This window comes from Choloepus didactylus, chromosome 4 (assembly GCF_015220235.1).
Source record: "Choloepus didactylus isolate mChoDid1 chromosome 4, mChoDid1.pri, whole genome shotgun sequence".
Taxonomy (NCBI): domain Eukaryota; kingdom Metazoa; phylum Chordata; class Mammalia; order Pilosa; family Megalonychidae; genus Choloepus; species Choloepus didactylus.
In genome coordinates this window covers 47599496-47613361 of record NC_051310.1, presented here as the reverse complement: position 1 = coordinate 47613361, position 13866 = coordinate 47599496, and the positions used below count along the sequence as shown (strand labels likewise).

Sequence of the window (13866 nt, the reverse complement as noted above, 5' to 3'; positions counted from 1 at the left end):
GCCCCAGAACAATTATTTTGGACAGTTTCTGCGTGTCCAGTAGCTGTTTTTGGAAGGAGAGTGAGCTCTTCAACTCCCCATTCCTGTATCTTTTCAGACGTCCCAACAATATAGTTTTGATATATATCCATGTTGATACTGGTTGTTCATTCATTTTAGCTGTGTGATAGTCTTCCCTTGTATAAACATACCACAGTTTATTCATTGTTCTACTGATGGAATTAAATTATTTACACTTTTTTGCTGTTTCAGACAGTTCTGCAGTGAATATTCTTGAACATGGTTCTTATGTATATGTGCAATTTTAGAACATTTCTTGGTATAAATTTACTAAGTCAGAAACAGTTGCACTCCTGGAAAACCTTGGAACTCTGCTGTTTGGGTCCATTCCCAGCCGGGGCCTTTGTGCCTTTGATGGGCCTTCACAGTATGCTTCTCTTGTTGGTTTGCTCATGTTCTCCACTGTGGCTGGTTTCAAACAACATTCATTACTCGAGGACCCTGCCCTGTGCAACTCCCCATGCTCCCTAGAGATGACCTTGCTTCTTATTTTCCTAGAAAATGAGGTCATCTGATGAAAGCTTCATTCTTCTCTCTTTCCTTCAAAATTTCTCAGCATTTCCACCCTAAAGAATGGTGAATGTGTTTTGCAAATCACAATTTTTTTTTATGGAACTAATGGATAATTTTTTTTTTAGTTTCTCAAACCCAAAATTGGAACTTTGTCTTCCAAGGGCTGCTCTGTCTTCAAAATCACTCATTGAGACAACGTCTGACCATGGCCTCCAAACCTTCTAGCTTATTTTCTAAAGTACATCCACTGTAATAGTTCAACTTCACTGAGACATCAGTCTGTTTACTCCTTCATTCTATCTGTTCAACCTTCCCGTCCTCACATCCCTTCTTTATATTTTACCCTTCCTCTGGCTGCCCTCCTCACCCTGAGCTCCCCATTTTTCTGTGCTGATCTGCTGCATGGTGCATGGTTGTCATTCTGAGAACTTTCCTTTATTTCTCCTGTGTCCAATAACCACTTTCTTAGCTCCTCTATTTTTCTTTTTAATTTTTACTGCTGATTAAGAAGCAGGATAATCCTGATAAATTTATTTCACAGATTATAGTAAATGCCATTTGTATAGTATAGTATACCTTCCATAGTAATTACTAGTTAAATAATGTTAGTGTAGTTTATAGTTCGCTATGCTTTTTTAATGCAATTTTATTGAGATATATTCACATAACATGCAGCCATCCAAAGTGTACTTTCAGTTGTTCACAGTATCGTCATATAGTTGTGCATTCATCACCACAATCTTTGAACATTTTCATTACGCCAAAAAATAAAATTAAAATTAGAATAAAAAGAACATCTAAAACATCCCATTCTCTTCCTCCCCCCCATTGTTCATTTACTTTTTAAAAAAAAAACAGTTTTATTGAGATATATTCACACACCCTACAGTTATCCACAGTGCACAGTTATTCACAGCACCATCATACAATTGTGCATTCATCACCAGAATCAATTTTTCAACCTTTTTCTTACCCCAGAATAAAAATAAAAGCAAAAAAGAACACCCAAATCTTTCCATCCCCTACATCCCACCCTATTCTTCATCTAATTTTTGTCCCCATTTTTCTACTCATCTGTCCATGCACTGGATAAAGGGGAGTGCGAGCCACAAGGTTTTCACAATCACACAGTCAACACCATGCAAGATACATAGTTATACAATCGTCTTCAAGGATCAAGGTCACTGGCTTGCAATCTGACTGCTTCAGGTATTTCCCTGTAACCATTCCAACACACTAAAAACTAAAAATTGATGTCTATATAGCACATAAGAATACTCTCCAGAGTGACCTCTTGACTCCATTTGAAATCTCTCAGCTACTGGAACCTTATTTTGTTTCATCTCTCTTCCCCCTTTTGGTCAAGAAGATTTTCTCAATCCCACAGTGCTGGGTCCAGGCTCATCTCCAGGAGTTATTTCCTGCATTGCCAGGGGATTCATACCCCTGGGTATCATGTCCCACATAGTGGGGAGTGTAGTGAGTTCACCTGCCAAATGGGCTTGGGGAGGGGCGCCACATCCGAGCAACAGAGGCTCTCTGGGGGAGACTTCTAGGCACAATTATAAGTAGGCTTAGCCTCTCCCTTGCAGCAACTAGCCTTACAAGGGAAAGCCCCTAGATCAAGGGCTTGCCCACTAAATTTGCAGTCCTCAATGTTTACAGGAAAATCAGCAATAACCCATGTGGGGAAATCCAGTATTTCCGCATCTCTCCCCAATTCCTCTGGGGGTGCCACAAATACATTTTTACTTCTGCCCATGTCACTCTGGGATGTATTGGGATTTCACCCCAGCCTGTACAAACTCACCAAATCCCACTTCCTATTCACAGCTTCATGCACCTATGGTGTTCAAACAAACTGATCATACAAGTTGAATTATCTAGTGTGCAACAGAAAATATAGATCCTGCACCAAATAAACATCTCTTCCCTTGGTCTTGCAAAAAAGTTGTAGTTTTAAAACCCAAGCAGTATCATCCTTTACCCTTTTGCCTGATTTACCGTAGTCCGAACCAGATCTGCTTCGTTCATATGTCAAATTGAAGTCTGAACTCTTTTTCAGCTCTTTCAACAGTTGCCATATGGTGTAAAACTGACATTCATAGCTGCCAAGCTCTAGCTCTAAGTCTCAGGTGTCACACAGATACCCAAAGTTCCAGAGACCGACCGGGTTATACACAAGGAGCTCAGTATCTCAAGATTTAGAGATAACCATTACAACTCAGGAATAGATATGACTGCTGTAAGAGTTTACAATCTAGGGACCATTACAGTAAGCATTCCCCTGATAAGCTGTGCTCTAAGATTCAATTCTGAGTTTACACATTATAGTTAGTTCATGTTAGAGAGACATTATAATGTTTGTCTTCTCGTTTCTGGTGTACTTCACTCAAAATGCTGTACTCAAGATCCATTCGCCTTGTTGCGTGTTCCCTATGCTTTTAAATTTAATTACAACAACCACCCTATGAGATAAATATTCTTTGCATTCTATAGCAGTTGATACTGTAGTTTACAGCTTTGGGGATTTGGCCCATCCCAACAGAGAGTTCCTTTAGAGAAGTGGCTACATTCACTCAGGATGCTGTTGTCGTGGTTTAAGTAGGTGGTTTAGCTGCCCAGTTGGTATTCGTTGGTGAGTGACACTGCTTCCTTGTGAGATTGCAAGCCCAGGGATGTCATGCTGGGAATTGCTACATGTTTTCAAAAAGTATATTGAATAGCTAGGATTGACTGCTCTGGCATTTTGTGCTTATCATTAAAAGGATAAAGTCCCTGGATAGAGATAGTAGAATGGATGTTAAAAGTCACCTGGAGAGGCTTAACCTGCTTATAGTTGTGCCTAAGAGTCTCCCCCTGAGTACCTCTTTGTTGCTCAGATGTGGCCCTCTCTCTCTCTAACTAAGCCACCTCAGCAGGTGAACTCACTGCCCTCCCCCCATGTGAGATCTGACACCCAGGGGTGTAAATCTCCTGGCAATGCAGGATATGACTCCCGAGGATGAATCTAGACCTGACATCGTGGGATTGAGAACATCTTCTTGATGAAAAGAGGGGTGTGAAATAAAACAAAGTTTCAGTGGCTAAGAGATTCCAAAGATTCCAAATGGAGTTGAGAGGTCACTCTGATGGTCATTCTTATGCACTATATAGAGAACCCTTTTTAGGTTTTAATACATTGGAATAGCTAGAAGTAAATACCTGAAACTATCAAACTGCAGCCTAGTATCCGTGACCCTTGAAGACTATTGTATAGCAATGTAGTTTATAAGGGGTGACAGTGTGATTGTGAAAGGCTTGCGGATCACATTCCCTTTATCCAGTATATGGATGGATGAGTAGAAAAATGGGGACAAAAAACTAAATGAAAAATGGGGTGAGAGGGAGGATGATTTGGGTGTTCTTTTTTCTTTTTATTTTTTTATTCTTAGTTTCACTTTTTCTGGTACAAGGAAAATGTTCAAAAAATAGATTGGGGTGATGAATGCACAACTATATGATGGTACTGTGAACGGTTGATTGTACACTTTGGATGATTGTATGGTATGTGAATATATCTCAATAAAATTGAATTAAAAAAAAAAAGTCACCTGGTCTGGGACATTGCACTAATTGCAAAGGATGATTAAAGGATAAATAATAATAGAGGTAGGAGAAGTTACTGGGAAAAAATGAAGAGACGTTGCAAATGTGTCATCAGCTTTCTGCTGTGAGCTTGTAAGCAGGTCAATGTTAATAACTCTCAATTGCTAGGAATAGCTCTGTAACTTAACTGACAAAGGGGACATCCCTCAAAATTCCTAGATGGATTGTAAACAATGTGGCCCAACAAAAGAACAAGGGAAGCACCCCAGGGAAATTGCTACATTTAAATCATTTTGTTAAAGAAGTACCTAAATAGAAATACATCCTGCTGTGGTTTGCCTTCTGACCAACCTTTGAGGATAAAATGGATGCATTCTTTCTCTCTATTGACACTGTGATTGTTCCTGTGATGTTAGACTGGCAAGGTTTGTTAGCAAACTATTTAATAATGAGAAAACAATAGAGCTGTTGAGCTAGGAAGAAGACTCTGGGGAGTATTTTCTAGAAATTTCTGACAAACTCAAATAATTTTTCTAATATTCCATTTGTGTAAAGAGAGTTATTTTGTCCCCATTATGAAATATAGAGGTACAGGTTACATAGCATATGGATTGAAGAACAAACCCTGAACAAAATAACACCTTATTTCCAGGTTCATTGTCATTTCATTATAATAAAGGCAAAAATTTTTTTTCTATTGTAACAGAAATATACATTCATTATTTGAAAATTTAAAAATGCCAGTAAGCAAGAAGAAGGAAATAAAAATCACTCATAATTCCATTCACTTCAGATAATCTTTGTACTCATTTCATTTTTGAGTTGAAAAAATTTATAATCATTATAATCTAAAGTAAATTACAAGATTTTTTTTGGACAAAAGCGATATTCACTAGTGTTTTGAGATTTTTAGGACATAATAAAGCTATATTGTATAAGCAAACCACAGTTGTTTCAAAATAGCTTATGCCATTTATAAGGTGTATATATTAATTTACATTATTCCACTTGATCTTAAAATCTTAAATGCTGCATCAGTTCTTTACACAACCTTTGGTTATCTGCCTGAAGATGGTCCACTATTCACTTTTATGAATAGCCTCATTTACTTTAATTCTAAAACCTGGAATTTGTTACATAAGTGAATGTAACTTTTATTTGAAAAGGAAAAGTAAAGCCGTTTTGAGAGCCTGGGAAAGCATCTGCTGTGATAGAAAATCCCTGTCTGAGGAATTAGAACCCAAGGAACTGGATGGTTCTCAGGGATTTTGGTTGATTGAAACCCGTGATGTAGTAACCCTCGGCCAAACCCATTCCCTCCTTCTTCCTGCCCTTTCTAGTGTCTCACTTCAAAATTCTGAGAAATATCACAAACCTTTCTTTCTCCCCTCTGTTCCACTTTTCCGCAGGCCCTATTTGGCAAGTAGATACTCCCATATAATACTAATGGTTATTATAAAACTATTTTCTAATGAGTACAGTCCTGACGGTCACATGCATCTCCAGTTTCAAGTGATGGGGCACTCCTTCTTAACTCCTATAGCATCTTGTACATATATTTCTTACAGGATTTTACTCAATATTGTGTTCATTTGTCATCCTCAAGATTGAATTCCTTGAGAGCAGGAGCATGTCAGGTTAATGAATGAAAGAAAGAAAAAATGTTTAACCAACTCTAGGAGGTATTTGTTAAGAACATAGACTCTGAAGCCAAAACCACTGGAACTAAATCCTAGCTTCATCGTTTATTAGCTACATGTCCTTAGACAACTGTACAGGATATATGTGTGTTAGTTTCTTTTCAAAAAATGGGAATAATAACAGTAATTAAATCAAATGGATGTTGTAGGATGAAATGAAGTTATATATGAAAAGTGCTTAGAATAATGCACATAAGCATATGCTACTATTGTTACCCTTTTATCATAGCTCTGGTGTGGAATAGTGGATATCCTTGGGAAATGTGTTCTGGAATTCATTTAGTTTTTCTCCTGACAAAATCAAGAATGCTTTGCCACCACTTTGGGTTCAGGAACCCTACAGTATATAAAGGAGTAGAGAAGATCCTTAATAAATCCAAAAGCTTGGGACAATTGTACTTTTATCAGTCATCATGCTGCACAGGCTTACTTGCTCTAACCAATTTTTCCTTTGGTGAGAATTGTATCAATTCATTATAGTAACATTATTACCTTAGGCTAGTTCTGGATCTCAGTCTGGATAAAACAAAATTATTAATAAAGTTTATATCACACCACAGTAGTGATCCATGGAGAAAGATAATAAAAGGGGTTTTTGATGATAGAGTGGGGAAAACTGGATTAAAAGATTTTTGAACCTTCTCTAGCTTTTAACTTTTTAAAATGAATCTTATTCTTTGCATATTTTAAAGTGGTCTGTTGAATATTTAATATGATTGAATGTGGCTGTTGGCTTAAGTTATGCTTTGCTTTTTTTTTTTTTCAGTTTTTCCCCTAATATTTATTTATACAGTAAAGTTAAAGGACTTTACAGGGAATGCCTATACACCCAATGCCTAGATACAACCGTTAATGTTTTGCTTTACTTCCTTTATAAAATGTATCTATTTATCCATTCCTTTATCCATTTTATATTTTCGTATGTGTGGCTAGGTTTATTTTGATAAGAATGTCATTGTCTGTATGGAAGAAGTCAATGTTTTATTCCCAGCCCCCAAAATGCTAATTATCATACCTGAAGCAATACTTCTACAGAGTTGCAGAACAAGAATTGCTCTTACTGGAAGTATTCTTTCAGAGATGAAGTAGATGCAGGGAAAATAAGTCCTAAGGAAAATAAGTCCTGGGAAAAATAATTCAACATAACAGATAACCCATCAAAATATTCTTTTTCATATATTAGTTTGCCTTTTTTTCTTTCTTTTTTTTTTTTAGTTTCACTTTGCAAGCTATGCAGGCTCGGCTCTTACTGTTTTTTGGAAGTAAATGACAACATTTGCAGAACAGAAAAGGAACCAAGTTAAATAAAAAGTTTTAAAGGAAAACCTTGCAGGTTGAAGGTTAACAACATGCATATAAATGACTAAGATATATATTTGTGCCAACTTGACTTCCCCTGGACAAGTTATTGAATCTAATTGCTTGGCTTTCCCTTTCTCTACTAGTATAGAATCCACGATGCTAGCTCTTTTGGAGTTCTGCCAGCAACTCCAAAGAGCATGAAAAGGTCACAGGGCAAAATCTTGATTATGATTCAAAAAGAAGGCGTAGTCATTTGGTCTTCATGAACTAAGGAAACACTGGAAAGCTGTGTTTCTTTTGGATGGCGGTTTTGGTTGCTCTTGTTTTCTGGGAATGCATATTCACTAGAAAAACAGAGCTGCAGAGTTACTAAAGAACATTTATCTCCTTTCCTTTTAGTTCTCTTCTTTAACTGAGATGGACATGATATAATCTCCGCTGAGTCAAAGAATGGCATCTAGCGCTGTGCTTCCCGCTGAAGATGAACAGGTTTCCTTGGGCATTGATGATCTCCACATTTCGCTGCAAGGTAATTTAGATTGGGGTGGGTGGTGTATCATCCAAAGAAAGAAGACCTTACTCATATCTATTCTTAAATCATATCGATTTCTGTCTCTTTCATGGTGATTTTTCTATATATCTGTATTTTTCCAGTTGTAGAAATTAATGGTTTACCTACATGATAAAGAAGACAATCATGGTACTTGATGCATTGCTCTACAGAGAAAGAGGTGCAAAGTCAATACCATGATGTAGTCAAGTGGACACTGGCAAGGTCTGCTCACAAATTGCTCAGGGCTATCAGCCAAGAAATTCCCATGACTGTAGAATGAAGGCTTAACTGTGAAATGAGTAGATTTCCCAAAGATAAGTTCCATATTGATATCATCAGACTTATAATGATTCTTTCAGCCCAATGTGTTCAAAAAGAAAAAAATAACTTGTTTATATTTCTGATGGTTACTTTGGTTTATGGCAGGATTGTTGGATATTTAGACAAAAAACTAATAGACAATATTATCTACATTAAATACTACTGAATTGAAGGCTATTTATAATAGTCTTTAAAGTCCTAAAAGTATTTGACCTCATACACTATGTAAGCAGACTTGTGTTTCACAAATTCACATGCGCTTTATTTATGGTCCTTGTAAAACGAGGGAAGAGATTTTATAAAATATGAAAGACTCAGGATCACTGCTCATAACAGAGTTTTGTTTTTTTTTTTCATTTCATAACCATTTTTAGAGGCAGATAGAGGCAGTAGGACTGCCTTGCTGATTTATAATGCCTGCTTTGTTTTAGCAAAAACTTGTCCAAGAGCAAACAATCATGGCCACACCCTGACTCAGAACAGTACACTCAAGGAAAGGTTAAAATGTGGTGATTCATTATTGATATGCTATGAAAACAGATGTTCCATGTTCCTAACACCTGAAAAGAATCAGCTCTAAGGAATCAGACAGTTGCCCTGATGAAATTAATAGAGCAGGACAGTATAGGTGATTGCACTTTGTCTTTTATCTGTTTGTCTTTTGAATGAACTTTGTGAAAGTATATAAATGAAGGGATTTTGAGGGCACTTTGTGTAGGTAGATATTTATGTTTTTTTTTAGTTGAATGAGGAGAATAGCATTAAATGCTTGGGTGGTTAGGAGGAGAAAAGAATGGCATTCATGTATTTGAGTGGATTTATGTAAAAATTGAAAAGTTTTTTAGTTAAATGAATTTTATATTACTACCAATGATCCACATTTTAAATAAAATTGAAATATCAAAATTTAGGCTATTAAAAAGTTAAATAAATGGCTGTCTTAAAAATTATTTGCTTTACCAAGTTGTCCATTATATAATTCCTTTAATCTTTCCATTTGGATTTCTTAACTGACAAAATAATAGGTACTCAATAAATCTTTGTTTCCTTCTCTTTTATCCTAAGAAAATAGTAACTGCGTATTTTATCAGAAATAGCATCTCTGCCACGTTCTTCAGGTGGGAAATGGTGAAATGTGTTCAAGGAACAATTTCTTGAAGTATCAGATAGCTATGATTATGAAAGTGGTAAGGGATAAAGTTGGAAAAGTATCACAGTATTTGAAAGTTAGAGGAACTTTCTTTGCTATTCAATGTAATACGAGACCAAAATAGAAATAGGACTCCCATCAGAAGTGTTTCTGAGATTAAGATCCTTGGGGGAACTGATTTCAAACTCAACGAGTTTGGGTTTTTTGCTTTTAGGTGGTTACTAAAGAATCTTAAGAATGGCTATTACGTGGTCAGAGGTTAGAGCTCTACCTTGGGAGATTAATCAGGCTCTGAGGTATAGGAAAGCTTGAAAGGGGCAAGAAAGTGGACTTGGAGAAACCAGTGAGGAAGCATTTGAAATATCTGGATGTTGGGCAATGATGCATAAACAAGGGTTATAAGCCATGAGAGTGAAAAATATTGGGCAGACACAAAAACCCCTGAAGTGGAGGACTCAATGGACTCTTGCAGCGACTGAATGCGGATAATAAGGGAGTGAGGCTCCAAGGTTTTGAAGCCTATTTTCTTGGTATAAAAGTGGTGGCCCATTTACTGTTTACTGTCCAAATTATTATTTAATTTTTAATTTATTTTGTTTTCACTAAGTATTTTAATAGCCAATGATACTATTAAATAGCAGCTATATATTTTTTTATTATATTAATGTGCCTAAAATAAATTGTTTTAGGTAAAAGGTACTATTTACAAAGAAACTCCTTCCTGAGGCCTTCGAATCTATGGAAAGATTAAAGGCATGACACAGATGGAGGACCCAAGTGAAGGCCAAATTAGTAATGAGTGGAAATGGGCTAAATAGGCTGACTTAACTAAAAAAATTGACATGATAAATCTAGGCAATTTTGGACATTTTGGACCCTTCCTTTATAAGTTTCAGATTTAAATTCTTTTTAACAGGTAAATTTGGTAATTTGTTGGTCGTAACACGACACATAAATTCATGTAACAGAGGCAAAATATTTTGTATTAAAAAATGATGTGGGACAATGCTTTAGAAACACAACATTCAAATACAGAATATTATCATTAATTGGACAAAGGAAGGAGTGTGTATTTTATTGCCCTTGCCACCACACGAGGAGTTAACTTCTATGCGGTTCTGCCAAAAGCTAGTGAATGATTATCTGCATGAATCTGTATAAAACCTTGTTCATCCCAGTTACTTTGTCATTTCAGACAATGCTCATATGTTTTATTTAGTTCTCTTATTGTCTAGATGACATATTTGAAAGATTAAAAATACCGCTGTGCCTTCTGGGTATCATTTGTTGGAAGGGCTCAGGCATGAAATGTGAGTCTCTGGAGTTAGATTATTACTCTGTTTAAATTTTTTCATTATTTTTTGAATAATCATCTGAAAGAAGGCTTTCAACTTATGTATTATTCTTAATAATATCAGAAATTAAACATGTTCGGTGGGTTAGATCACAATGTAATGTTTAATTTTTGTTCAGTAAATACTGAGTGCCTATCGCGTGCAGTAGGCTTCGTATTAAGTGCACAAAGATGAATATATTAAATATCCTCAAGAAGCCTGTAGTCGAGCTGTGTCTTTTCCTGTTGATGTTATGTAAAAAGGACTAAAATAAGGTGAGAAAATGACCTGGGATACAGATCTAATCATTCTTATGAAATGCATTGAAGTCTTTAACTTTACAGGGTTTTGTTGCTAATTTTGGTACACAGTATACAAACTCAACCAAAATATGACTGAAAATATTGTCTGGAATATCTTTTCATGTTCCAGTTTTTAGGAGGGTGAAGAGTAAAAATGTTTTCCATATAACTAGGCAAGTTACATATTCTTCCCTGTAAAAATCCAGCATTTTGGTAAGAACTTTCTCTGGAGTTTGGAATCTTCTTATTGAACCCCCTGTAATTGTTCCTTATCCTTGAGTTTCTCCTTATTTTTGGACATTTCTTGCTTCAGTAAGCCTTCTGGGTTCCTCAAAGCTTTGTTTAGGTGCCCTACGTAGAATACTCTTGTATTCTTTACTGCTGGTATAGTTTCTGACATATTGTAGGCTTTCTCGTGTAATGAATAAATGAATGATCCTCCCAATATAAAAAGCAAAAGGTCTTTAAAAGTGCTCTGAATTAGAAGAGTTATTCAGTTTTCAGGAAAATCAGTCACATAGAATGAAAGCATGGATTTCTTTAGACATGAGGCAGTGAGGTGTGTATATGATGTTCTGGGAGTCATTAGTGCTCTGGTGTCGTGTTCCTGAGAGAAAACTTCTGCTACCTCATTACTGTGAGTGAATGAAACCAGGTGAAACCTGAGAAAGAGGAAGGAGGTTAATAAAAGGCTTTTGGGTGGAATTCCCACCCTTTGTGCAGCAAAGTCCCCCATGTGAATTTTTGATGGAAATGAATGAAGAGTAAGGAAAGGACATGTGTTAGGCAGTGGTGTATTTTGCTAACAATTCAGACTGCTCAGTTAGTATGAATAGAAACAAATCATCCCTGGGGTCTTTTTGACTGGTGAGGTGATTATTGTTCCCTGAGAAAATAATCGGGTTATAGTCCTTTACAGACTGTCAGTGCTGCACTGTAATAACACAAAAGCTTCCAGAAAGTTCCTGATCTTGTACATAGTACCTGGTATAGTCTTTTGCTGTGCTTTCTTGGATAGTTGTTTGCCTTGATAATGTGGAGCTTTATTATCTTAAAAATATTCCAGTTAAAAGAAAAATAAATTAAGAGCTCTTGAAGTGTTTGTACGGTATACAGTTTTTCAGGAAATTTTTTTTTTCATGGATTGTACATTTCGTTTGGCTTTTGGGAACAATGATTCTGTCTTTGCCAGGAGTTTAGGGATAAGATTACTTTATTCTGGGTCAGTTACACTTTGAAAACTAGGGCAGGATAAATCCAGGGTCATTTAGAGTCCTGCTAAAGTGGGTTAACAAAGATCTCATTCATTCCTTATAGAAATCAAAATCCTTTTTAATTAGCCCCATGAGAGATACAGGTTTTCTGAGCTTTTGTGTATGTGTGTGTTGGGGGGTGGGGGGGAGCAATTATTCGGGTCTTGAAGTAGTATACAAAGAAAAAATAAATCTCAAAATATTTTCCTTTTGAAAAAGGGAAAGTAAAAAGTTTATGTAGTATGTTAATCTACAGTCATTTGGTGGGTTTAATGTGTGATTTTACACTCTAAATTCTAAATATGCCTCTTGAAGAGATCCTTCCCTCGACTGATTTCAGCAGCGGCAATGAGAGTTTCCTGGAATGTGTTTCTAAAATATTTAGGGAACTGTTGGTAAAAGGTAACCTCATGTGTTTTTATCAATATGTATGAAAGCAGAAGTTGACTACCATCTGGTGTTTTGAGTCATTTAAAAGTGGTAGACAAAAGGATAAGGATGATTTATCAGAGAAGTGGAAGTTCTAAACATGTGTATCTTTAGAGGAAAGGTGTCACATTTTGGATGAATACTCTTTCCTGGTCACTGAGGGCCTCTGCAGCGATATGTGTTGAATGAGCATGGGAGAAAAAGGGCAGCTAGAGTAGCCACACACTTGCTTTCTACCCTGGGCTGGAGCCCTTGTTCCGTCTGGAGTGGAGCAGCCCTTGCATCATGCATTAGTCTTTTCAGTCTTCACTGCACAGGAGATGACCAATTGCATCAGAAGCGTCATGTTACAAAATAAAGGGCACCTGGCTCAAATGCAGAAAACAAACAACTCTTCTCAAGTTTGAGAAACATTTAAGATCTTTCCAAAACATTGGAATTGTTGGCCTTATCTTCAGATAAGTAGGATTATTAATAGTCAGAAATAGTTCTGCTGTGTCTCTCTGTCTGCCTTTGAATGTTTTATCAGCAGAACCTTCGGGGGTGGGGGGTTGGGGGGGTTGATGTTTTTTTATAACAAAATGTTTCAAAAGTACAGGTGACTTCCCACTTACTGCTTCCTCACATAATTATGATTTTTATGAGTACAGGTAAGCCTGTTCATTGATTCATTCATGCAACAAATGTTCTGGGACACTACCTTGTATCAAACACTAGGTTAAGAGAATACAGATGTAAACAACTCCAACAAGCTTCATGAGCCCCTGGTGGTTACTTACATTCAAGATAGGATAGAGAGATGAAGAATAAACAAACAAGAAAAATATCACTTCATGGTAAGAACTATGCAGAGGATTAAAATGGGTTTATGTGAAAATGCCTTGTGACTTCTTCAGATCAGTGGTAAGAGAAGGCCTCACCAAGAAGCAGACATTAAGTAGCAAATGAATAATACAAAACAGCAGCCATGGAAAGAACAGGAGAAGAACATTCCAGTCTGGGGCAGTAGCTCAAGGAAAAGCTCTTGGGCAGAAACAAGCTTGATGAACTCAATGGAGCAGAGGAAGCCTGGTGTGGCTGGTTGTGATGGGTATGGGGTGGCATGAGCTGGTATGGGAGAGCAAGGCAAAGCTGGATCAGGCAGGCTTCTCCAGCTTTCAGGTAAGGTGTATGGATGGGAAACCATTGGAAGGTTTTAATTAGGGAAGTAACATGGTCTGATTTTCCAGGAGATCACTCTGGCTGCTGTGTGGTGAGTGGATTATCTGGAAGCAAGAGGGGAAGCAGGAAAGCCAGTTAGGATGCTTTTGTTGTATTCCAAATGAGATGTGATGGTAGTTTAGACCAGGGTGGTAGCAATG

The 13866-nt window shown here is 36.8% G+C and overlaps 1 protein-coding gene across 6 annotated transcripts in view; it reads left to right on the top strand.

Annotated features, from left to right (window-relative positions):
- The window catches only part of SYNE2 (spectrin repeat containing nuclear envelope protein 2), a 346465-nt gene that overhangs the window by 53322 nt on the left and 279277 nt on the right, over positions 1–13866 (top strand). For all 6 annotated transcript variants that reach the window (XM_037832561.1, XM_037832566.1, XM_037832565.1 and 3 more), the window contains exon 2: positions 7563–7692. In XM_037832561.1, the coding sequence (XP_037688489.1) occupies positions 7614–7692 (79 nt within the window). In that variant the 5' untranslated portion in view covers positions 7563–7613. The remainder of the gene's footprint in view (positions 1–7562; positions 7693–13866) is intronic.